Source organism: Colius striatus, chromosome 3 (genome assembly GCF_028858725.1).
Source record: "Colius striatus isolate bColStr4 chromosome 3, bColStr4.1.hap1, whole genome shotgun sequence".
Classification (NCBI taxonomy): Eukaryota; Metazoa; Chordata; class Aves; order Coliiformes; family Coliidae; genus Colius; species Colius striatus.
The window spans coordinates 2,400,538-2,426,215 of NC_084761.1; the positions used below are offsets into that span (position 1 = coordinate 2,400,538).

The window sequence follows — 25,678 nt, forward strand, 5'->3', positions numbered from 1 at the left end:
ATGCCTAGACAGGAGCAGTGGGGTGAGATAGGAAGGAGAAGAGCCCTGGGAAGCAGCAGCTCAGTGCCTCCTCCCCCGGGCAGGTCCCTGACCTCCCGTTTGCCTGTCAAGAGCTCGCTCCGCCACCGAAACACTCCCTCCCCCCCCCTCCTCCAACCCCCCCCTTCCACCTCCCCTTGTCAAATTAGCGAGTCACAAGACGTAAGAGAGACCACCGCTGCTAATTTGTACATTAACTGGTTCTGACAGAAATATTTCACAAGTGAAAAACCAGAAAATGTGCCTCAAGACAATGTGCAAGTCGCGTTCCAGCAAACTTGTGCTTCACCGGGAGCTGCCCGAGGAGGGGGCAGCCCCCGCCCCGGCGGGAGCACAGCGCTGGCTGCAGCCCCAGGAGCTGCTCCTGGAGCCGCTGGATCAAGCCCAGAGCTGAGGGAGCACGGGCAGGCAGCCGTGGCCTTGCTCAAATTGGGGGGGATAGTGAGGGGTAGGAGATGGGTTGTCCCCTTATCCGCGGGGAAAAGGGGCTGTGGGGTGGAAGGGGTTAAGTGGCAGCCCCCTCCTCAGCCCAGGGATGGGCACCCCGCAGCACCCACCCTGCTTGTGGCAGCTCCCCGAGCTGGGGGCTGCTTCTTCTTGCCCTCCCTCGGCTCTGTGCTCAGCCACGCGTGGGACGAGCCACGGGCTGCAGCCACCCTGCTGGGAATCACCCGGCTCCCAGCCCCACCGCGCCCCGAAGGGATGCTCCGACGTGCCGGATCCTCCCCAGCACCCGCGGGAACGCCCCGGTGGCTCAGCACCATCCTGCTGCCCAGCCCGTGGCAATCACGGTGGCGGCCAAACCCTTTTGCTGAGCCGCTGAGCAACGAGAGCCCGTGTGAGACGCGGCCGGAGCGAAGGGCTGAGGGATGGGGATGCCGTGTGGTGCCTCTCCACGGGCTCCCAGCCGGCCTGGCCTCCCCTGCGCGGCCGGAGCTGAGCCGGGTCCTCGGGCCAGCAGCATCCAGCACATGATCTGTTGTGGCAGCTTCCCTGCAGCCTGGAGCCAGCCCCGAGCGAGCGCTGCTGATGGCTTTAATTGCTTTCAGATTCGATAGCCCAGCGCAGTGACAGCCCGGGCGCTGTGGCCAGCGCAGCCCCAGCCGTGCCAGCCCCGGACCCCGGCTGCCGCCGGCTGGAGAGCCCGGGCAGCAGCAGCAGCAGCAGCAGGAGGAAGGAGAGGAGCTGCCCTGGCTCGGGGTTTTCCTTTTCCAAGTCTTCCCCATGGCCATGGTCCAGGTGCCTGTGTCGCCCCCGGCAGCGCAGAGCCCGGCTGTGGGGCCATGTGCCACCGGGACCCCCCCAGGTGTGGACCCGCAGCAGCTCCCCTCATCTCTCAGAGTCCGTGGGTACCCCCATTTGGGTCGAGGGGAGATGCTGGAGGGCTCTGATCCCCCATCAGAGCTGGGGGCACATGGGGAGTCCATGATGCAGCCCAGGCTGGCCTGTTCTGGTGTCTGCATACCCCCTGTCCCCCCATCCCCCCAGTGCCTGCATGGCTATGCTGGGGGCTTGGGGGTTGTCCCCAGGGCAGTAGAAGATGCCCAGGACTGACCCAGACTTCTTGGGGGGGGTTTCTCCCCCATCTGAATGTCCCACTACCCCCAAGCATCAGGCCCTCACCTTGCTCTCTGGGGGTCCCTGTGGTGGGGGGGTTCCTGACCCACTCGTGCCTGCACCTACATTCTCCAACCTCCCCCTGTGCCCCACTGCCGGGCTCCGAGCTGCCCCAGCACAGGCAGGGTGGGCACAGACAGGGTGGGCACAGGCAGGATGGGCACAGGCAGGGTGGGGACAGGCAGGGTGGGCACAGGCCATCGAGCACACAGATGCCCAGAGATGCCTCCCCCCAGCACCCGCTGCCCTCGGAGGGCCCAGCCGGGCAGGGGGTTTCCCCACAGGCAGCCCCCTGGTCCCCAGCACCCCAAACCCCATCCCAGTGTGTGCCGCGGGTGAGGCTGAAGGCTCCTCCGGCAGCTCCATCGCACTCAGCCGAGGCTGAGGAGGGGGCTGGGGGGTCGCGGGCAGTGCCGCCGGGCGGTCCGGGGCACGGCTGCATTATTGACGAGGAGGAGGAGGAGGAGGGGGGAAGAAGGCAGAGCCCGGCAGAGGCAGGATGCGGGCAGGGACCCCCCCCCCCCGCAAGTCAGCCCCGGGCAAAGCCGCACAGCAGCGGGTCTGGCCCCGGGCAGCGGCTCCGCAGCCGCCGCTCCCTCTGCCCGGGATGCTCGGGGCACCCATCAGCACGCCCTGGCTGTGGAGGGCGCTGGGGGTGGCAGCGATGCCGTTACAAGCGCATCCCGGCGCGGCTGCTGCGGCTCTGCCCCCGTTCCCCCCCTCCACCACCCCCGTTCCAGCCCGGCGCAGCGTTGGTGCTGCGCTTTTTTAAGCTTCCCTCTGTCTCCAGGCGGAGATTTGTGGCGTAAAATGCACAATATGTTCTATCTGCCCTGTGGGAGCCATAAAATATTCACCAGCAGCTCCCATTATAGTCAGAGTGAATCACGGAGAGCGCTCGAGCCCCTGCTCCCCCCTGCCCGGGCAGCCCGGCACAGCCGGTGCCAGGCTCTGACGAGCAGCCAGCGCCCGGCTCCCACAGCAAAAGCCACGTTCCCACCCCTCCAGCGCTGGGAGATGCCCCCGGGATGAAGGGTGGTGACCAAGCTGATGCCTTCGCCTGCCCCAGCATCCTCACCCAGTGACCACCCAGGGAGGAGCAGCATCAACCCTTCGTGGGCTCCTGTGCCCACCACTCTGCCCTGCTCGATCCGGTGTCCCCGGGGCGACTTGTGCCATCGTTTGGCTTGTTTTTTGGTAGCCACAGCCTCCTGACTGGGGCACAGCCTCTCTTGTGAGCCCTTGCTCCAGCCTCTGTGCTGTTCACTCAGTGCATCACCTGCCCCCATCCCGCCGTCGGTCCTTCCATCCGTGCTGCGCTGCCCAGCTCCCAGCTCCCATCCCCACCTCCCCCTTCACACCTCTGCCTTCAGACGTGACAGACTCAGGGGATGACAAACCCACCGCCGAGGCAGCGGGCTGATGTGGCAAAGACACATTTAGCTTCTGGCACGCAAATGGATGGCACGATAAAGCTGTTAATGCCGCCCGGCCCCGGTGAATCACACACCACCCCCCTCCAGCCCCTTAGAAGCATGGAATCGTTTTGGTTGCAAAGCCCTTGGAGCTGCTGCAGTCCCAGCTCTCCCCTCACCCTGCCCAGCACAGCCCTCAGCACCTCAGCTCCACGCTTTTGGGATCCCTCCAGGGCTGGGCACTGCCCCAGCTCCCTGGGCAGCCTGGCACAGGGGCTCACACCCCTCTCAGGGAAACGGTTCGTGGACTGCAGGAGCTTTGAAGCTCTTCTACCAGCCGTAACCATTCTGTGACTGGAAGGAGGGGTGAGGGGCTGCGGGGCCGGGAGGGCTGAAGCCTCCCTCTGTTCCTCTCCTCGAACAGACTGAGGGGAGCTCGGCTGGCCCCTCCCCACCCAAATTACCTCTCCATCTGTTCGTCCCCGGCTGAGGCTGATGCCTTGTGACAGGGTCTCCTGAATGCGAACGTGTTTCGCCTGGAAAATTACAAGTTGCTGTAAGAAAGGACCCAAATCGTCACCTTCTGTCTCTGCCGACTGGTCTGACGGTGCCCACCCGGGGCGAGAGCGGGCTGGCACGCAGCCCCCACCTCAGCTCAGCCGGAGAGCTCTGCCCCGGCCCCGGGATGCTCCTTCCCCTCCCCGCCCCCTGGAGCCGGGTACCGCTGCGGGGGATGCCCGGCACTGCCGCAGCCTGTGCGGGGTGGTGCAGGTGGGGAAACTGAGGCAGGAGAGGTCCCTGCTGAGGTGGAGCCTCGCACCCGGCCGAGCTGCGGATGCCACCGGGGAGCCGGAGCCGAGCAGCGGGTGCCCTCTCCCGGCCACGCTCAGCGCCTGGGAAGCGGCTGCTGCTCGCTCACAGCAGCACAAGGGCTGGAGGGGAGCTGCAAAGCTCAGCCAGTGCAGCCCCCTGCCAGAGCAGCAGCACCTAGAGCAGGGCACACAGGGACTCATCCAGCTGGGTTGGAATGTCTCCAGAGAAGGAGCCTCCACAGCCCATCTGGGCAGCCCCTGCCAGTGCTCCCTCACCTCAACAGGGAACAACTTTGTCCTTGTGTTGCTTTGGAACCTCTTCTGTTGCAGCTTGTTGCCCCTTGTCCTGTCATTGTCCATCCCTGAGCACAGCCTGGCTCCAGCCTCCTCACACCCACCCTTGATGGATCTGGAACATGACTGAGCTCACCCCTCAGGCTCCTCCAAGCTGCCCAGCTCCTTCCCAGCTCCCTCAGCCTTCCATCACAAGGGGGATTCTCCACTCCAGCATCTCTGTGGCCCTGCACTGAACTCTCTCCAGCAGCTCCCTGTCCTCCTGCAGCTGAGGGGACACAACATTCCATTCATCACTTTGCTTTCTTTTCACCTCTTTCCACTTCCCCACGATGCTCAAGAAACCCAAAACTCCCATTCACCCTGCTTTGGGGTCTGTCCCTCCACACAAATGGCTTCAAGGCTCATTGCTTAGAGCCTCAAAAAGTGGCAGGCAGCCCCTGCCTTTGGCCTTTCCCTCCCACCAGGCAAAACCAGGCAGCTTCAGTAAAAAACAAAACTTTATTTGGTCCATCAGAACCTGAGTTTGAAAACCACCCATGGGATAATTCATATCATACAGGGAGTACTCAGGGGATTTACAGTTGATAAAATATCCTATGTTTCTGAAGAGCTGGGCAGTATTTACAGGGTTAAAAATATTCACAGCTCAGAAGGACAGAAAGAAGGGGAAGGATGGGGTGGGGGGAAGTGAAGGATATCACCCCGAGGAGGAGGAAGGAGAGGGGAAGGGAGAAAACAGATCAACAAACAGAAGTAGGGACAGAGCTTGGCTCAGCAGCCCTGGCTGGGGTTTGGGGGGTGGAAGGAGGTACCCCAGGGGTACAGAGCCCACTGGGTGCCAGCACAGGGTTTGGGGCACAGGCTGCTCCCCAGCACAGAGCTCAGCATCTCCCCCTCATCTCCCACCCCGAGCTGCAGCTCCACACAGCTTGGGCTGGTGAGGGTGACACTAGGGGATCCCCCCAAAGCACACACACAGAGACACAGACACACACACACACACACCTGCACCAGTGCCCTGAAAGTGGGGGCAGGGGGGTGTGAGCCCCCACCACAGGGCATCCCCGGGGCCAGCAGCACCCCGAGGCTCTTCAAACCTTCACCTTGTGCTCGTTGCCTTCCTGGGAGGCCTCAGGAGGTTTGGGCTCTCTGCACCCCCACACCCCTAAATCCCAACCCCCCCCAGCACATGAGACTGCTCCCCAAAGCCCAGCTCCATACCCACTGCCCTCAGCCCTGGCTGGGCACAGGGAGGGGGAGTGCCCAGGGGTGCTGAGCCCAGCTGGGGCTCATGGCTTCTCTCCAGGCTCTGCTTTCAGCGGCCGCCTTTGCATAGTAACACTTTGTGTGACGGGGGGCTGGGGGGGTTCCCCACTGCTGCAGCCCCTCCAGCATCCCCAGCCCCAATCCCCACCTCAGAGCAGCAGCACAGGAGGGCACCACCTCTGCCTTCCACCCCGGGGCTCAGGGGAAACCTCCCCCAGCAGCAGCTTCTACACCAAGCCAGCGCCCACCTCCCAAGCCCTGGCACGGTGGTGAGGGGGACAAGGGGCACACAGGGGACCCTCACCACGAGCAGGGTCACCCTGGCACCCCCTCAAGCAGGCTCCAGCACGATGGGGTGAAGGAGAGGACGGGCAGTGCCCGGGGACACACGGAGGGTCACACAGACGGACAGATGTCAGAGGTATTTTCTTCTTGTGGGAGCCGAGTCCTGAGTGTGGGGCCCGACAGCAACCTCCAGCCCCCTCCCCTCCTCTCCAGCAGCCCCCCACGGGCACGGGGCGGGATCCTGAGACAGCCCCGTGCCCCCTGAGAGCTCAGCCCGTCCCCAGGGCGCCGGGCACAGTGCTGGGGGCGGGGAGGGACAGGCGCTTCGTCATAGCGGCCGGGGGCCGTGCAGGCCGGCCACCTCGGGCGTGAGCAGCGGGTTGTGGGTGCCCTTGGTGGCCATCCAGTCGTTGAGGAAGGCCTGGGTGGCTTTGCGGTGTGCCAGGCGGTGTGTGATGGAGAAACCGGCGTTACCCTCCAGCTGGGACAGGATCACCAAGACCTGCCTGTGAATACACACACACAGACACACACAGTGGTGAGGGCTGGGAGGGCCCTGCAGAGCTGCTCCAGCCCCAGCCCCTGCTCCAGCAGCTTCCCCTGGCTCAGGGGCACAGGAACGTGTCCAGCTGGGGTTGGAAACCTCCTGAGAAGGAGCCTCCACACCCTCCCTGGGCAGCCTGGGCCAGGGCTCCCTCACCTCAGCACCAAACCAGTTTCTCCTTGGTGTTTCAGTGCAACTGTTTGTGTCCCAGCTGATGTCCATCACCCCTTGTCCTGTCCCTGGACACCATAGAACAAAGTGTCCCCCATCCTGCTGACACCCACCCTTTAGGTACTTGTCAGTGCTGCTGAGGTGCCCCTGAGCTCAGGCTTCTCCTCTCCAGGCTGAACAGCCCCAGGGCTGCAGCCTTTCCTCCTCACACACATGTTCCATCCCCTCAGCACCTTGGTGTCCCTGCACTGGCCTCTCTGCAACAGTTCCCTGTCTCTCTGCAGCTGGGGAGCCCAGAGCTGGCCACAGGACTCCAGCTGAGGCCTCAGCAGGGCAGAGCAGAGGGGCAGCAGAACCTCCCTCCCCCTGCTGCCCACACTCTTCTTCACACAGCCCAGATGCCATTGGCTTCTTGCCCACGAGGGCACGTTGCTGGCTCATGGTCAGTTTGTTCTCACCCAGCACTCCCAGATCCCTCTCCTGGAGCTGCTCTCCAGCAGCTCACCCCCAGCCTGTCCTGGGGCAGGGGGTTGTTCCTCCCCAGCTGCAGGACTCTGTCTTTGCACTCACTGAACCTCAGGAAGCTCCTCTCTGTCCAGCTCTGAAGCTGGTTGAGAGCAAGAGGGTCTCAGGACCAGGCACCCCCAGCCGCCCCAGCCCACCCCTCCCTGCCATCCCCACGCTCTGCCTGTCTCCAGGGCAGGACAGAGCCCCCAGCCCAGCCCTGCCTACCCCAGACCTGTGCAGGGGAGGGACGCTGTCCTGTGTCTTGAGGCTGCCCCGTGTGGAGACCACGTTGAAGCTGTCGGTGCAGTCGCACTGGACGTGCAGGTAGGATTTGGGGTGCCTGTTCTCCACCACCACGATGAGCCCTGCCCAGCCATGTGTCAAGTAGTAGCAGGTCATTCCCTCCCGGCCCTGGGGCGAAGAGCAAGGTCAGAGGGGTGAAGCCTGCACTCCCTCTTAATCTCAACCCTGGACCAGCATCTTCCACCTCTATCCAAGGGATGCCCAGCATGGCATCCATGGGGCTCAGTGACAGAGACGTGGCAGAGGCAGGGTCGAGGCTCCCTCTGGCAGCATCAGCCCCCTCCCACCGTGGAGGGCAGCCCCTGCCCCGTGCCCCTGGCACCCACCTCATGGCGCTCGCCCTTGTTCTCGGTCAGCAGGATGATGGCATCTGCCAGCGTGGTGGGCTGGGCCTCAACCTGCTCCACCATCACCAGGCGGGAGCTGTAGATGGCCAGGATATAGCTGGAATAGTCGGTGGCTGGTCGGCTGCTGGTGGGGCTGGAGGCTGGGGAGACACAGAGGAAGGAGGATCAGAGCTGGGGAAGGGGCTGGAGCACAAGGGGGCTGGGGAGGGGCTGAGGGAATGGGGGTGTTGAGGCTGGAGAAGAGGAGGCTGAGGGCAGCCAGCAGCACTCTCTGACACTCCCTGCCAGGAGGCTGCAGGGAGCTGGGGGTTGGGCTCTGCTCCCCAGGCAGCAATGACAGGACAAGAGGCAATGGGCTGCAGCTTCCCCAGGGGAGGCTGAGGCTGGAGCTGAGGCACAACTGTTTCCCTGAGAGGGGTGTCAGCCCCTGTGCCAGGCTGCCCAGGGAGCTGGGGCAGTGCCCAGCCCTGGAGGGATCCCAAAGTTGTGGGGCTGAGGGCTGTGGGTCAGTGCTGGGCAGGGTGAGGGGAGGGCTGGCACTGCAGCAGCTCCAAGGGCTTTGCCAACCAAAATGATTCCATGATTCTAGGCTCAACTCTCACCAAGCCCCCAGGAGCACGAGGCTGCTGTGGTGCTGCACACACAGGCAGTCTCCACCCCAAGCAAGTTCCCTGTACTGAAGATAAAAGGGTTTTGCCACTCCTGCTTCCCTCAGGGCCCTGGGCAGCACTTCCCTCACTCACCCTGGGCAGCAGGGCCCGTGGCAGCAGTGCCCCAGTGGTTGAAGGCGCAGCACACCACGGCGTACTCGCCCGGCTCCAGCATCACGTCGCAGTTGACGAACTTCTTGACGGCCCGTTTGCTGTGAGCCATCAGGCGGCCCAGGCTCAGCTTGTTGCCACTGCTGAAGGTGGCTCGGAACACCATGATGCACAGGTCCAGCAGGTGGCTGTCCACTGTGTCTGACCGCCTGTGGCCACACAGGGACAAAGGTCACCCCAGCATCACCACTGCAGCATCACCGCTGCAGCATGATCACCCCAGCATCAGCCCAGCATCATCATCCCAGCATCATCACTCCAGCACCATCATCCCAGCACCATCCCAGCATCATCACTCCAGTATCATCACCCCAGCATCACTCCAGCACCATCACCATCACTCCAGCACCATCAGCCCAGCATCATCATCCCAGCACCACCTCCCCAACACTACCACTCCAGTATCATCTCAGCACCATCACCTCAGCACCATCATCCCAGCATCACCTCAGCACCATCACCCCAGTATCACCACTCCAGCATCATCGGCCCAGCATCACCACCCCAGCACCACCTCCCCACCACCACCCCAGCATCATCACCCCAGCACCATCATCCCAACACCATCACTCCAGTATCATCACCCCAGCACCATCACCATCACTCCAGCACCATCAGCCCAGCATCATTGTCCCAGCACCACCTCCCCAACACTACCACCCCAGCATCATCTCAGCACCATCACCCCAACACCATCTCAGCACCATCACCCCAGTATCACCACCCCAGCATCATCAGCCCAGCATCACCTCAGCACCACCTCCCCACCATCACCCCAGCACCATCACTCCAGCACCATCAGCCCAGCATCATCATCCCAGCACCACCTCCCCAACACTACCACCCCAGCACCATCACCCCAGTATCACCACCCCAGCATCATCAGCCCAGCATCACCTCAGCACCACCACTCCAGCACCATCACTCTAGCATCACCCCAGCATCACCCCACAGAGCCATGAGCAGGATGGTGGGTCTGGAGGCTGAGTCCTCCCCCGATCCCAAGCAGGATTATCCCAGCATCACCCCCAGCCCCACGAGCAGGGGTTTGGTTAGAACACGAGCAGACGCTGAGAATTGGAGATACGGTGACAATGACCCATCCCTGAGCTCTGTGCCCCTGTGGGATGGCATGGGGTGAGAGGGTGATGTGTTTGGGGTTTCTCCTGGGTCCATGTCCTGCCCAGCTCACCTGCTGCCCTCCTGGAAGAGGGCAAACTCCAGGGCTGCACGTTCCAGCACCGTCAGCGAGGTCACTGTCAGCGGCCCGTTGGCCTTGTTGGGGAACATGCCCTGCACACGCACCTCGTGCCAGTCTGAATGCAGCTTGCAGATATCCACAGAGTCAAAATACCTGTGGGGAAGCTCAGCTCAGCCCTGGCAGGCTCCTCTGCCCCCATGGCCCTGGGGATGCCCCATCCTGCATGCCTCATCTTGAGCCCCACATCACCCCATTGGATCAGCGCTGGGGTGGCAGCAGGAGCAGGGCAGGGGTTGTGCCCCTGTGCTGGGCAGCTGGGGAGGCTGCAGCTCCAGGGCTGTGCTCAGTGCTGGGCCCCTCACTCACTGCCACAGGGACACTGAGGGGCTGCAGCTGGGGAAGGGGCTGGAGCACAAGGGGCTGGGGAGGGGCTGAGGGAATGGGGGTGCTGAGCCTGGAGAAGAGGAGGCTGAGGGCAGCCAGCAGCACTCTCTGACTCTCCCTGACAGGAGGCTGCAGGGAGCTGGGGGTCGGGCTCTGCTCCCCAGGCAGCAATGACAGGACAAGAGGCAATGGGCTGCAGCTGCCCCAGGGGAGGCTGAGCTTGGAGCTGTGGCAGAGCTGTTTCCCTGAGAGGGGTGTCAGCCCCTGTGCCAGGCTGCCCAGGGAGCTGGGGGAGTGCCCAGCCCTGGAGGGATCCCAAAGGCGTGGGGCTGAGGTGCTGAGGGCTGTGGGTCAGTGCTGGGCTGGGCAGGGTGAGAGGAGGGCTGGGACTGCAGCAGCTCCAAGTGCTTTCCCAACCCAAATGACTCCATGAAGCCAGGTCCTGCCCCTGCCCTCCCCCAGCCTGTGCCCCCAGGCAGGGCTGTACTTGATGAAGTCGCTGTACTCCATCCAGAAGACGCCCTCACTGCTGCCGTGGGGCATCAGCTCGTGCCGCAGGGGAGGGGGCCAGTGCGGCCACTCGTCAGACCAGCTGCCGTTCCAGGAGAAGCGGCCCCAGGGGTTCCTGAGCCGAAGCAACCTGGGGGAGGAGCAAAAAACACCATCAGAGGCCCAGGAGGAAGGAGAGAGCAAGGAAGATCTCCTCTGAGATGCTCTGCAGGGCAGAGACCATCACATCACTTGTGCCTCTGCTTTTCAAAGCCCTCCCAGCATGCTGGACCTGATTTGCCTCATTCATGTTGTGGCCTCAGACACCTTCGTCCTGCAGCTCTGGACTTGCTGCCCTCTGTCCTTCCCTGGCAAAAGGCCACCAGCCCAGCACTGTGGGGAAGGGGCTCAGAGGGGAAGAGGTTGCTGAGCTGAAAAAGGGGCTTCACACAGCACCCAGGCTGTTGGAGGCAGCACCCATCTCCTTTCCCCCACCTGCAAAGGTGAGGAGGGTGCCCTCATTGCCTCACTGGGTTGAAAGAGCTCAACTCAACCCTGTGTGTCTTGTGAGACAGTGTGATTGGAGATTAGGAAGAAGCTTTTCACCAAGAAGGTTGTTAAAGCACTGCAATGGGCTGCCCAGGGAGCTGAGGGAGTGCCCAGCCCTGGAGGGATCCCAAAGGCTGAGGTGCTGAGGGCCGTGGGGTGGGCTGGGCAGGGTGAGGGCAGGGCTGGGACTGCAGCAGCTCCAAGAGCTTTTCCACCCCAAATGATTCTATGGAGCCAGTGCCAGCCAAGAACAGCTTGTACAACAGCATGTATGTGAAACAGCCCTTGCAGGCCATGAGGATGGGACACCACAGAGTCCCTGAGGTGTCCACCCCAAACTGACCTGAAGCCTTGGACATCCCTCACGTCCAGGATGGAGTAGGCGTGCCGGGGCCGCAGCCCCATGCTCTCGTAGGCCACATCATCCACTTTCATGTTGCCTCCACCACAGGATGCTCCCATGAGGAACCTGCACAGGGCACAGCAAAAGCTGCAGTGGCTGGCCAGGCCTGGGATGGGATGGGATGGGAGGAGATGAGGGGTGGCTTGTCCACACAGCTCGACACACAGGACATATGTTCAGCCAGGAGGCTCCTGGATATCCCCTCTCTCCACACCACACCAGTGCCCCAGTCCCAGTGAGCCCCAGTAAGCTCCCTCCACCCATGCTTGAGGGTCTGTGGTTGGCTTCCCTGAGCAGTGCCCTCACCTGCAGGGCTCAGAGCTCTGCACACACACGGTGGAGCTTTGCCCACACCTCATCCTGGGGTTCCTGCCTGTCTGTGCACACAGGAAGGCAAGTGGTGTGTCTGCCTCCAGGTCTCAGGCAGCTGGTCCTGTTCTGTCAGGGTGAGGACAGGCCCTTTGAGGGGGGAGATCTGCACCAGCCATGCTTGTGGGGGGACACACACCATGTGCTGGGACCTATCAGCCTCCCATAGCAGCCTGCCAGGAGCAACCCTGTCTTTGGCCAACCAACCAAACCCCTCTCCCAGTGGAGTGACGAGCAACAGGTCCTTGCTTTTGCTTTTGGCTGGGAGACACATGCAGGGTCAAGCACTTCACCATCCCCAAAATCCTCCAAGCAAAGCAAGCAGGCTCAATGCCAGCCACCTCCAAACTGCTCCAAGACAGCAGGAAACGTGCACAGGGAACCTCCCTGGGATTTTAACCCCAGATGAAAATGAAACAAAGGAGAAACAGCTTCTTAGAGCTTAGAGGGGGAGCTCCAAGCGTGGTGGACTCTCCCCTGAGGCAATGCACTAGCCCTTCTCCTCCCAGCCTCTACAAATGAGAGTGGCACCCCTCCTTGCCTCCCTCTTTGATGCCCATGCTGCTGCCACGCTGCCCTCCTGCCTGGTCTTACCCAGCCTCCTTAGAACTCAGCATTTTGGCCCAGATGAGGTCGGTGTCAATGGGCTCCTCACGAGGGTTAGTGGAGCTGACCTGCAGCATCAGGCTCTCGCAGGGGGCACCCGTTAGTGTAGCCAGGCCTTCGATAGCACGCCCTGCCTGGAGGGCAAAGTACGAACCATGAAGCTTGGCCAGAGCCTTCTCAATGAGGGCAACCCACAGCTGCTTCCTCTGGGCCTGTGGAAAGAGGGAGAAACGTGTCAGGAGCTGCCCTGGGTAGCAGTACACAAGAGGCAAAGCCCCTCTGATCACCCCTGCCAGCCCTCCCTGCTGCTGGGGGATGGGGAGGCAGGAGCACGGAGGACAAGCCACCAGCAGCTTGAACACAGGAGGCCAAGGGTGGTCCTGTTGGCCTCCTGCTCAGTGGGTGCTTTGCAGAGTCCTGGAGTGAATGTGCAAGAGGCTTGGATGCTGACAGAGCTGCACTCCAGGCAGTCAGGCTGGCAGAGAGTGGGTGGCAACCTGGCAAGCTAACAGTCCCTCCCTTCTGCTTCCACCTGGTTTAATCATGGAAGAGGATATTGAGCACATCTGGATCTGCTGCCTGGCACTCACACACCACTGCAAACCAAAAGCAATGCACCTTTGGTGGAGGAGACCAAAGAGCACACACAGCTGTGGGGCTGACCAGAGTTCACCCCTGCAACAGAGATGCTGTTTCAAGGACAAGCCCCAAGAGCTCCCAGGCATACAGACCAAGCCCTTTACTCCAGCACAGAGACAGGGGCAAGATGTAACTACAAGGTGCAAGTTCTGCAGGGAGGAAACTTTCCTCTGGAACCACTGGAAAGCTGTGCTGCCATTCACTGAGTGCTGCACAGGCTGAGAGCTGGACAGAGGAACCTCCTGAGGTTCACCAAGGGCAAGGGCAGAGTCCTGCAGCTGGGAAGGAACAACCCCCTGCACCAGCACAGGCTGGGGGTGAGCTGCTGGAGAGCAGCTGCAGGAGAGACCTGGGAGTGCTGGGGGAGAACAAACCAACCATGAGCCAGCACCGTGCCCTCGTGGGCAAGAAGCCAATGGCATCTGGGTGTGTGAAGAAGAGTGTGGGCAGCAGGGGGAGGGAGGTTGTGCTGCCCCTCTGCTCTGCCCTGCTGAGGCCTCAGCTGGAGTCCTGTGGCCAGTTCTGGGCTCCCCAGCTGCAGAGAGACAGGGAACTGCTGCAGAGAGGCCAGTGCAGGGACACCAAGGTGCTGAGGGGATGCAACATGTGTGTGAGGAGGAAAGGCTGCAGCCCTGGGGCTGTTCAGCCTGGAGAAGAGAAGCCTGAGCTCAGGGGCACCTCAGCAGCACTGACAAGTACCTAAAGGGTGGGTGTCAGCAGGATGGGGGGACACTTTGTTCTGTGGTGCCCAGGGACAGGACAAGGGGTGATGGACATCAGCTGGGACAGAAACAGTTCCCCTGGCACAGGAGGAGAAACTGGTTTGGTGCTGAGGTGAGGGAGCCCTGGCCCAGGCTGCCCAGGGAGTGTCACGAGGCACATGAGGACAAGGAGACAATTGCTGGCCCCTGCATCCCCAGCAAATGGGGTTCAGCAGCGCTGTGCTGGGAGGGCAGCAGAGGAAAAGCACTGCTACACCGTGGCTGTGTGACTCACAGGTGGCAGCAGAGAGCTGGCAGAGGAAAGGAGGCCAGAGGAGATTCCTTTCAGATGGATGAAGAAAGCTTACAAGTGCTTTTCACTGGGTTTTGAGTCCTTCACTCAACAAAATCCACGTTGTTTCTTTCCTGCCTGAGCTGCAGCCAGGGAGCTCAGCAAAGAGCCTCATTTTCTTCTATTTTTATAAAGCCCTGGGTTTCCTTTTTTTAGCTCCCCCATCCAGCTCCGACAGCTAAATGCTCAGCAGCAAAACCTCCTCACCACTCAGATGACCCTGGAAGCAAAGGCCAGGCAAGCCCAGCCCACGGGAACAGCTTCTGTTCCTCCTTAATGGCCCTGGCTCCTCCTGGCACTGGCACTTTGATTTGTTTGGCAGATTTTGCCTCCTGAGTTTCAATAAAGACCTTCTCAGTCTCCTTCATGGATGTGATCCCAGAAAGTGCCCCTGGGCCTGGCACTCAGGGCAGGGCAGAACACACAGTGAGTGCCTGAAAGGGGCTGAGGGAGCTTCGTTGCTCCTGGCAGATGCCACTCGAGTGTGCTCAGAGCAACTGGGCACTGGCTTGAAACAGGCTGAGCTGTCACACGCTGCTCTGCTCCTCCACAGTCCCTCCCTGGCAAAGCCAAACTGCCAGAGCTCCCTGCAGAGGACAGACACAGCCCCTCACGCTGCAAAACACTCATGTTGGAACCTTTTCCTGCTGCTGTGAAGGATAAGGGTGGCTTCCCCTGCCAGTGAGGTGGCTGTGGAGCAGGAGGAGTGAGGGAAAAGCAACTGCAAGTGAAACTTCTCTAATGTAGCCTAGAAAATGCCAAAAGGGGCCTAAATAGTTGTATTATGGAGTCAATTGGGTTGGGAAAGCACTTGGAGCTGCTGCAGTCCCAGCCCTCCTCTCACCCAGCCCAGCACTGACCCACAGCCCTCAGCACCTCAGCCCCACGCCTTTGGGATCCCTCCAGGGCTGGGCACTCCCCCAGCTCCCTGGGCAGCCTGGCACAGGGGCTCACACCCCTCTCAGGGAAACAGTTCTGCCTCAGCTCCAGCCTCAGCCTCCCCTGGGGCAGCTGCAGCCCATTGCCTCTTGTCCTGTCATTGCTGCCTGGGGAGCAGAGCCCGACCCCAAGCTCCCTGCAGCCTCCTGGCAGGGAGTGTCAGAGAGTGCTGCTGGCTGCCCTCAGCCTCCTCTTCTCCAGCCTCAACACCCCCATTCCCTCAGCCCTTCCCCAGCACCCTTGTGCTCCAGCCCCTTCCCCAGCCTCATTATATTGCAGCCTCAGAGTCCAGCTGCCTTTAGCAAGGCTCCAAGCTGCCAACACCCCACATAGCACACAGCAGGGGCCTCACAAGAAGCACAGCAGTACCTCATCCCATTATCTCCCACCAACCCTCTCCTTGGAGAGCCAGGGCTCAGCCTCCCCCTACCCCCAGAGCACTTCCCACCCCCTCCCAGCCCCTGCTGACCTGTGAGAAGAGGAGGTACCCGCACTCATCACAGGGCAGCATGTCATCCACCAGCACTGTGGTCCACGTGCCATCCTTGCACAGCCGGACCTGGTAGGCACCCTCGGGGCACAGGCTCCTGGTGATCATCACCCTCTCCACCAGCTCTGGCCGCTCAGCCAGCACAGCAAGGGCACTCAGGAACCTGAGTGGGACAGGACAGGGTGGGATGTGAGTAGGGTTGATGGCTCTGAGCTGGATGAAGCAAAGTGTCCTGCTTTGGGCTGGGACAGAGTGAATGGCATCTGCCAGGGCTCTGTGTTGGGTTGAGGCTGAGCAGAACGTTGGTCCCAGCAGGACATTTGGGTGCTGCTGAGCACGGCTGCACAGCACTGAGGCCCTTTCTGCCTCTCAGCCTGTCCCCACTGGGGCTGGGGGGAGGCTGAGTGTGCACAGGGCTGGGACTGGGGAGAGGCTGAGTGTGCACAGGGCTGGGGCTTGGGGAGAGGCTGAGTGTGCACAGGGCTGGGGGGAGGCTGAGTGTGCACAGGGCTGGGGCTGGGGGGAGGCTGAGTGTGCACAGGGCTGGGGAGAGGCTGAGTGTGCACAGGGCTGGGGCTGGGGGGAGGCTGAGTGTGCACAGGGCTGGGGAGAGGCTGAGTGTGCACAGGGCTGGGGCTGGGGGGAGGCTGAGTGTGCACAGGGCTGGGGAGAGGCTGAGTGTGCACAGGGCTGGGGCTGGGGGGAGGCTGAGTGTGCACAGGGCTGGGGAGAGGCTGAGTGTGCACAGGGCTGGGGCTGGGGGGAGGCTGAGTGTGCACAGGGCTGGGGAGAGGCTGAGTGTGCACAGGGCTGGGGCTGGGGGGAGGCTGAGTGTGCACAGGGCTGGGGAGAGGCTGAGTGTGCACAGGGCTGGGGCTGGGGGGAGGCTGAGTGTGCACAGGGCTGGGGAGAGGCTGAGTGTGCACAGGGCTGGGGCTTGGGGAGAGGCTGAGTGTGCACAGGGCTGGGGGGAGGCTGAGTGTGCACAGGGCTGGGGCTGGGGAGAGGCTGAGTGTGCACAGGGCTGGGAGGAGGCTGAGTGTGCACAAGGCCATGACCAGCACAGCTGAGCCCAGCCAGCCCCAGGGCTGGGCCATGCCCTGGGCTGTCCTGCCCAGTGTAGGCACTGGGGGGGTTGGCTGGGAGGGGGGTGGCTGCTGGGTCAGGGGATGGGGAGCAGCTGCACTGGGCAGCACTTGGCTTCTCTTGGGGCTTGTTTCTCTTCATTCCTGCTATTATATTTTATTTCATATAGTTATTATACTTGTTCTTATCTTAACCCATGAGCCTTGATTGTCCTTTCTGCTTCCCCTCCCCACCCCACAGTGTGTGGAGGGCGTGAGTGGCTGTGTGGGGCTGTGTTGCTGCCTCAGCTGGAGCCACGACAAAGGGAAAGGAGGCAGAGGCACGAGGGTGTCAGCCCAGCTTGCTGCCCCTTACCAGCAGTTCCCCAGCAGCCCCTGCAGGATATCTGAGGGTCTGGGTGTCCGAAACACCGACCACTTCACCGTTCTGTCCTTGAAGATGCTGCAGTTGATCTCGTGGGGTCGCAGCCACTGCTTCACCCTCTGCTGCACGCTGTCGCCTTCCGGGAACCCCACTGACTTCGGCCCAGGGTGGAAACTGTCATCCACAAAATTGACTTTGTTCTGCGAGAGCAAAAGGCAAGGAGAGCATCAGTGTGCAGCTGAGTGGCACTCAGCTCCCCAGGGCCCCTCCTGGCATGGGGCTGGCCTGGAAAGCCTCCCAAAGCAGCCCCAGGAGTGAAAGCAGAGCCCTCGACCCTCCCGCCTGGCTCAAGCAGCTCCTTCTGTCAGTGAGCAGGTCTGGGTCTGCTGGTGATGGTACAGATGCATTTTGTGCATCAAGTCCTGTCCTGCCACGAGGCAACTCACCTCCCTGGGCCTCAGGTTCCTGTCTGCAGCTCAAATCTGCCTCTTTCTGTTTCACAGGAACCTTCCCCGGGCAGGGGCCGTCTCACACTTTGTACTGGTGCTAAAAGCTGGACCGTGGGGGGCCTTGGCTGCCTCTCTAAGTGCCAAAGCATGCCAGCAGCAAGCCTGTGAAGAGCCACCTGGCAGGCAAAAGCTCCTCAACCTGAGCCTTTAGCAAAGGGCTGAGCTGCCCCTGCTCCAGAGGGAACACGCTGGGCTTGGCAGACCCATGGCACAGCCGTGGAAGGTGGCAGGGGCACCTCTCCCAATTGGATTCAGCCCAAGCACTAAGAGGGAAGCAATTCCAGGGTGCAAGATATCCCATTTCTTAGCCCACCTGCAATAGCTGCTCACATTAAACAAAAGCAGAATGGGCTGAAGGGCAGATAACCCTGCAGGGACTGGCAGGATGGAAGCACAGAACTTCACCGTGGGGAGCAGAGCAGCTTTCTGTTTGCCAGGGGTGAAACAAGAACCAGGATTTCTTTGTTACTGTTAATGTAATGAAATTCCTTCAGCAAAAGCCACCTCTGCTTTGCATCAGCTTCTTCTGCACACCCAACAAGCAGCTGCCCTCCCTCTTTCGTTGCAATCCTGCCCGAGAGCTTTGAGTGGTGCCTCAATTAGCACTTCCAGCTTCTCCTGTGCTGAAGGGTATTTGTCAGCTAATAGATGGCACAGCTCAAATAGCAACACAGGCCAAAAAAAGGCCAAGTCCCAAGGCTTGCTGGCTTTCTCAAGAGAAGCATCTGCTCTGTGCAGCTGAGGAGCAGCCACCTCTGCTGTATCAACCAGCAAACTCATCTTGCCACTTCCTCAGGATGGTTAATTAAGTGTGAGACTGAAGGATGAGGAAGAGAGGGGACAGTAGAAGACAGGCAGGTAGTGGGAGAAGTCAGCTCTGCTCTTCTTCCAGGTGGCAGAGGAAGGGTAAAGCTAAAAGTGGGGGCAATGCACTGAGAAGTGTTGGAAAAGGCACCCCTGGGGTAGCAGATGAGGGAGTGTCCATGGCAGGAGCTGGAGCAGAAAGACCTGGGGACAGCAGGGGGAGGAGAACCTGGCCTGACACGCTGCTTCATGGAAGAGTCTGTGAAACACCGTGGGCAGAAGGAAGCTCAGAGGCTGCTTGAGCTGCCAGCCCACACAGGAGCAGTGGTGGGCACACTGAGAGCAGAGGATGGAAGCAGCACTGACCCACCAGTGCTGCCAGTCCCTCCCTCAGACCTGCTGAGCCCTTGACTTGCCACAACACAGCAGTGACTCAGTGTTAGGGGGCTTTTCAGATGGCCCATGTTGATCTAACAGCCCACTCCTGCTGGCTTAGTGAGCTGAAGGGGCTCTGACTGAGGGCTATGCTGGATGGGCTGAGGCACACTCCCCTCCTTGGCAGCAGCAAGCTGCTAATTCAACTTGGCCATGTCTCATAACTCATCCTTCAGGCCTGATACCACTGCATGTAACAGATGCTCCCAACAAAAGAGGCTACTCACTTGTCTGAAGGAGGGGATAAGCTGAATCAGGGTCTCTGACACCCAAGTCTGTTAGGATGGACACTGAGCAATGACAAAAACCTCAAAAGGGGGTTATTCTCAACAGCTTCCCTCCTGTGTAGTCTGCACAGAGGAGGCACCACAAGCCCTGTCTGTGCATCAGAACAGGACTGCAACTCCCTTCCCTTCTGGCCCAGAAGAGCTGGAAGCTTTCCCCTCAGGAGGGCAGAGAAAGAGCAGCATTCACAGGAGCATCTTATGCCACTCACGGGGGGAAATAAACCAGGGTCATCACAGTGCTGTTATGGCATTGAAACCCAGCTGATGGAACCAGATAACCCACAGTGAGAGGGGAGGGTGGCAGCACACGCTCCCATGAGCCTCACCTGGAGGGAAAGGTAGAGCTAACCTCAGCTGTGTGCCCACAAACACCAAACCCAAGAATGCCAAGGCCCAGCTCGCAGCTCTTGAGCACCTGCTGGCAGTGGCTGGAGCTGCTCTGCCTGCAGCCCTGCCTGTGCTCTGAGCCTCTGCCTGCTGCATCCCCACGCTCCCCACAGCAAACCTGGGCACGCTCTTCCCCAACCTCCCCCATCCTCACGCAGGGGACGAGCTGTCCCGATCCCTGAGAACATCCCCTGCAGCCCAAGAGCTGTTCTGTCTGCAGCCCTGCCCGTGCTCTGAGCCTCTGCCTGCTGCATCCCCACGCTCCCCACAGCAAACCTGGGCACGCTCTTCCCCAACCTTCCCCATCCTCACACAGAGGATGAGCTGTCCTGATCCCTGAGAACATCCCCTGCAGCCCAGATGCTCGCTCTCTCTCATCCATTTCAAGTATCACCAGGGTTCAGAGTTAACACTCAGGCTTCCACACCCTCACAGCAGGAGCGAGCTGCGACCTTCCCCCTTTGCACTGGCCTCAAACAGGATGAAGACAGCGACCCTCCAGCACCCCAAACCCACAGCAGGCAGCTTCCCACAGGGGAGGATGGGGGAAGCCCCTCCAAGCAAAGCCAGGAGCAAGCACTCACCTCCCTGCAGAAAGTCACGATGTTTTCCCACAGGGCTTTGGCCTCTCCCTCGTCCGTCTGCCGCCTCTTCTCCACGTGCATGCTCTCCCTCCTCTTGAGGGGCTTGAGGCCCTTGCGCTGGGCCACGTACTGCTGCGGGGTATGGCAGGCCACGCAGTGCTTGGCCTTGAGCTCGTTGAGCAAGGTGCAAGCGGGACATGCCCACTGCGCCGGCCTGTCCTGGGGCAGCGGGGACGGGAAGAGACGGGCCACCTTCCGTGCCGAGGGAGCCCTGGGGCCGCAGGGACAGGAGGCGCGGTCGCAGGCGCCGCAGTCGGGGCAGCGCGGGGCCTGCTCGCCCTGGGCGCCGTGCTCCTGGAAGCCGTGCAGCTTGGAGCAACCGCAGGCTTTGCATTTTTGGGCTAAAGTAGGGTTCTTGAGGGTACATTTGGAACAGGACCAGGTGGTGAAATCCGGGCTGGAAGGGCTGCAAGGGGTGAACCTCACCGAGTCCCCCACCAGGTCGATGGTGTCGCTGCCTTTCTGAGAGCCGCACGCTTCGCATTTGCCGGCCCCGGAGGAGTTGAGCAGGGAGCAGGAGCTGCACTTCCAGTGAGAGGGACCGACCTCCATCTCCTCCTCCAGCACGCTCAGGCGCTTGGGACACAGCAGCTCCTGGAAGCGCGCGGCCGGGGCGGCCCTGGCCTGGCCCTGGGGAGAGCCCTTCTGCCCCGCCGCGGGCTGCGAGGCGTCGGCGCCCGGCACCTGCAGCTGAGGAGGCACCTCCCGGCGGCTCCGGGGCACGGGGTTGTTCTGGAGCCCCGGGGAGAAGGGACTGAAGGCCGGCATCTTCTGGCCTTCTTGTTCCATAGCCGCCGGGCCCTGGGCGGCCACGGCGTCGCCGTCGGAGAGCTCAGCGGAGCCCGAGGGCTGCGGGGCCGAGGGGGCCACGTGGAAGCCGGCGGGGGTGACGACCTCAGGGACGACCAGCGCCTCCGGCGGGATCTTGGGCAGGGACAGCTTGCGCGGGCCGCCGCAGGCCGAGCAGGAGTTGGCCACCGGCGTGTTGTGCAGGGTACAGCGCTGGCAAGCCCAGCCGCTCTCCAGCTCCGCTTCCTCGGGGCTCTTCCCCTCCGAGTCCTCGCTGCCGCTTTCAGCCTTGGCAGCCTCCTCCTTGGACGCGCCCTTGGGCTCCACCAGCACGGCGGCTTTAGGTAAGACGCCGTTGATGACGGGCAGGGGGGAGCCGCTGGGCCCCGGCTCTGGGGTGAAGCCACACACCTCGCAGGTTTCCTTGCCCAGAAAGTTCCTGAAGGTGCAGCGGGCACAAGCCCATTTCTGTTCCTCCACGCTGAGCCTCAGGATGTGGTTGAGGTCGGGTTTCTGGCGGGGGGCTTCACAGATGGAGCACTGCCGCTGCCCCACGGGGTTCAGGAAGGTGCAGCGGGTGCAGGACCACTCGCGGACGGCAGCCATGGAGCCGGGGGAGTGGGAGTGGCTGCAAGAAAGCAGAAGGCAGCGTGAGGCCAGGGCTGCCTGGCACATTGGAGGGGATGCCACGTGTTTCCTGGGCTGGCACGGGCAGGACTTGGCTTCCAGGAAGAGAACAAGCAGCAATCCCGTCGTTGCTCTCCGGGAGCTCGTTCCTCTGGCACTGACATGCGACCAGAGCGACACGCTGGCTTGCACTCAGGGCACGAGGAACAGCCCTGCAGCCCCACTGACCCCGCTCTCGTGGCAGGGATGTGCCCTGGTGAGCGAGCACATGGCCTCCATGCCCAACCCTGAGGGTTTTATGTGCCTGCAGCTGGCTTGTGACTCCCTGCAGGTCACACCCTGCTCTGCCAGCCTGCTGTTCTCACCTTCAGCTCCTTCCTCCTTTGCCATCGCTCCACAGCATCACACAATCCCAGCATGGTGGGGGCTGGAAGGGCCCTGCAGAGCTGCTGCAGCCCCAGCCCCTGCTCCAGCAGCTTCCCCTGGCTCAGGGGGCACAGGAACGTGTCCAGCTGGGGTTGGAAACCTCCTGAGAAGGAGCCTCCACACCCTCCCTGGGCAGCCTGGGCCAGGGCTCCCTCCCCTCAGCACCAAACCAGTTTCTCCTTGTGTTCTAGTGGAACTTTTTGTGTCGCAGCTGATGTCCATCACCCCTTGTCCTGTCAATTAAGAGGAAAAAGTGCTGCCCCATCCTCTTGACAACCACCTTTTAAATGCCTGTAAGCGTTGCTGAGATCCCCCCTCAGCCTTCTCTTCTCCAGCCCACCTCTGTTTCAGTTTCTGTTCCCATCTCTCTCCTCTTGGCCCAAACAAACCACTTACCCACGCTGGCAGAACTCTGTTATCCCACACCAAGCAGAGCAAAGCAAAGCACAGCAGGTTGTGGTGTACAGTGGTGCTTTTTCCCTGGCTACAGGCTTCAGGGCAGAGGCCTGTGAGCAGGAGCTCCATGGCAGAGCCAAAGCTGGCTGCAGTGCCACGGTGCCAGGACAGCTCACCAGCAGGTTCTGGGCTCAGCAGGAGAGCATCATGTCCCAGCTCCAGCTCCTACCTCACTTACCTGGGCAGCAGGGAGGTTGTAGAGCCCTGATGTCAACACCAGTCTGCAGTTTCCACCTTCAGTGTCAGCCAGGAATGCCTGAAATCCCGTGGGGGAACAGGTCCAACACACACCAGAGACACCTCATTCCAAGACAGAAAGCTGAAGTAACGTTTTCTACATAGGTTCAACTTTCCAGAAAGCAAAATGCAGCAGCAGCAGCAGCTCCACAGGTCATGGCAACCTCTGGGCTTGCAGGGAGCAGCTCTCCCTTGCTGCAGCCCTCCTGGTACTCTCAGGAAGACAATGCCCTGCCTGCAAGCCTGCTGACGAAAGGCAGAGGAATCCTGGCCCTGCACAGTGCCCTTTGTCCCTTGCTTGGGTCATTTCCTGGAGCTCTGAGCAAAGGTGGGGCTGAAACAGAGCTTTGTGCTTCCTCCTCCCTTCACATAAGGACAAAGCAGATCTCCTTCAGGTAAATGTGCAGCATGAGCCCAGAGCCCTCCCTCCCAAATCTCACAGCCAAGTCTAAAGCTCCAACCTGGAACTCAAGCTGCAGGCAAGCTGCCCCTTTCTCCAGCTGAGATATTCCCCTTCCAACCCCATCCACCCAAAACCCTGGGCAGGGCCAACTCCACAGGAGAAGCCTCTGAATGCAGCCCATGTCATCAGCTCTTCATGGCAACAGCCAATTGAGGCCACCTCAGACCAAGGAACCAGCAGCCTAAACCATGGGAGCTGCACCCCAGCTGCACTGCTGGCTCCCTCTCTAGCATCCCTTCAACAACCAAGTTCAAGCACAAGCAAATTAGGGCAAGAAGAGATTTTAGGGCATGGAGGGCAGGCACAGAAAGCTATGAGACACTGGTGCAGTCTGCAGAGGGAACAGGGTCCTGGCTGGGCTCCAGCATCCCCAGCAGCAGCACCTGCACAACCAGCTTCCCAAGGAGGCTGGGCAGACTGCATTGCAGCAGCAGGGTCTTGAGGGGACAGAGGATGCAGCAAGAACCACCCTGGGGAGGAAGAGAATGGCCCTGTGTTTGGCTGGGTACGTGACAGGCTCTCCTGGGCATACTCCAGCAGCAAGAGCAATCCAAGCCTATTGCCAGCCCATGCTCCACTTGCCATCAGAAGAGCAGCCCTCCCTCGTGGCAGCACCATGCTCACAGCCAGCTGAAAGATCATTCCTCAGAGGGAGAAAGGGAAGGAGCTGTGTGCCCCAGCTCCAGTACAGCCAGGGAAGCAAACAGGGCCACAAAGGGCCCCGTGAACCTGTCACATCCATTTGTCTTACTGGATGAGGTTCATCAAACCCCAGGCATCAGCAAAATGCAAGGAAAGGCTGTCAACAACCTGTGCCATCCCCAGCCATCCTCCTGCAGTGGCTCACACTGTTGTGCACTGTGCTGGAGAGCACTGGCTTCAAGGAAATCCACCCCTAAATGCAGGTACCACAGTGCTCACTGCAGCTCAGGAGCCTCCGGGCCACACACAGCCCTGACCTAACCATGCAACCACAGGACCATGGGAAGAAATCACCTTGTCCCTTGAGCAACAGAGAGAAGGGGAAAAACCAGGAGATGCAGAAATGGGAGAGGATATGGGACAAGCATCTTCAGCTGGCCCCACAAGCCACTGGTTGCTTGGAGCACCAGACTTCACTGAAGGGTTCAAACACCACTGAGGGCACAAGGCTGGATCTGTCCCTACATGGCTCAATCCCAATCAACATGGTAGAAGGTTTCTGTCCTGCATCAACACCTACCTCTCTCCAAAATGATCCAACTGAAGGAGAAAGCCAACTGCAGCCTGTCCAAGCTCTGTACTTCTCCCTGCAAAGCCTGGCTGGCTCCCTTCCCTGCAGGCAACAAGCCTGAGTGAGGAATTACAGTTGTCTCCAGCATGTCTATTCCCCAGGCCCATCTGCTGTAGGATAACACATGTTCTCCAGCCCCAGAAAATGCAACTGAGATAAACATCACCTGCCACCTTCCCAGGCACCTGCACAGGACAGGAGCTCCTCTCCAAACCAATCGCTGCACAGTGACCTGGCAGTGTCACCCTCCCACAGAAAGGCTCTTCCTGGCCAGGGGACACTTCACAGGTGACACAAGCTCTCAGCAGGGACCTGCCAGAGGCTCTTGTTGGGTGCATATAGCAAGGAAAGGGCAACAGAGTACAACTCCCCACCTGCAGCAGCATCAACAGGGCTGGCCCACACGACCATGCCTCCCACCACAGCACCTCTGCCCATCCAGGACAGGGTGCACATCAGCTGGCAGGAGATCCCAGCACCTTGGCAGGCCTGCACCTACCCTGGCAAGCACAGCAGGGTCATTCTAGTACTTAAAAAAGAGCAGAGAAGGTGCTCATCCAAGCAGGCAGCTTTCAGCACGCTGATCAGGTCCAGGGAACATCACTGCTCTCTCTGCCTTGAGGAGTCAGGAGTGCCAAAGACAGCCCACTGCTGAGGTGCCAGCCTCCAGAGAGGGATGCTGGCTGGGAGGCCCAGGCAGCCTTTGCAGGCAGGATCTGGCAGCAGAGCTGAAGATGTGTGGCTGCTTCCCTCTGGACACCATTTCTGAGTGCACAGAAGTGGCAGGGGAAAGCTGACATTAGGAGGGAAGGGAGAGTCACTGCAGGCACATGCTGGCCCTTGGCTCCCCCCTGACATGCAGGAACTTTCCTCTAACTGAAGTGGGGCAGAACTGTTGGCACAAGACAGGGAAGGGATTAAGAAGGCACCAGCTGATCACCTTCCAAACCCACCCTGGGATAGTGACATCCCCCTTCTAGGGCTCTGCTGAGCTTGAGTCTGTCTTGTTGCTCCAGAGCTCTGGCTATCAAAGAAGCTGAGGTCTCCACCACCTTTGGGTGGCACTAAAGGCTTTTCTGGAGCCTCACTAGAGCAGGGCAAGACAGGAAGGAACAGGACAAGGGTGTGAGATGAAGAAGGACCCAAAACCCTGCCATCTGCATCTTTCCTGGTGGTGTGCCAAGCCTGTGTGATGTGCAGCTGAGCTCCAGAGCAAGAGATTGCAACTACCACTGGACATAAGCACCTTGGACTCCCAGAGCAAGAGATGCCAGGGTTCCACTGCAGAGCTCACACTGGCAACAGCATTACAGGACCTTGTTTCAATCACACACAGCAACAGAATC

The 25,678-nt window shown here is 60.8% G+C and overlaps 1 protein-coding gene across 19 annotated transcripts in view; it reads right to left on the reverse strand.

Moving 5' to 3' along the window:
- Nucleotides 1-4,659: 4,659 nt before the first annotated feature.
- Nucleotides 4,660-25,678, reverse strand: part of CAPN15 (calpain 15) — a 58,177-nt gene continuing 37,158 nt past the window's right edge. For 13 of the 19 annotated variants that reach the window (XM_061991840.1, XM_061991843.1, XM_061991837.1 and 10 more), the window contains 11 exons: nt 20,002-21,478; nt 16,987-17,195; nt 15,526-15,709; nt 12,414-12,637; nt 11,391-11,516; nt 10,497-10,649; nt 9,617-9,778; nt 8,347-8,573; nt 7,583-7,743; nt 7,186-7,364; nt 4,660-6,237 (listed from right to left, as the gene is read on the reverse strand). In XM_061991840.1, coding sequence (XP_061847824.1) covers nt 6,060-6,237; nt 7,186-7,364; nt 7,583-7,743; nt 8,347-8,573; nt 9,617-9,778; nt 10,497-10,649; nt 11,391-11,516; nt 12,414-12,637; nt 15,526-15,709; nt 16,987-17,195; nt 20,002-21,478 — 3,280 coding nt within the window. In that variant the 3' untranslated portion in view covers nt 4,660-6,059. Of the gene's footprint in view, nt 6,238-7,178; nt 7,365-7,582; nt 7,744-8,346; nt 8,574-9,616; nt 9,779-10,496; nt 10,650-11,390; nt 11,517-12,413; nt 12,638-15,525; nt 15,710-16,986; nt 17,196-20,001; nt 21,479-21,842; nt 22,137-22,537; nt 22,660-24,281; nt 24,375-25,678 lie in introns of those variants that run through there. The other 6 variants (XM_061991849.1, XM_061991847.1, XM_061991852.1 and 3 more) reach the window with 6 other exon arrangements.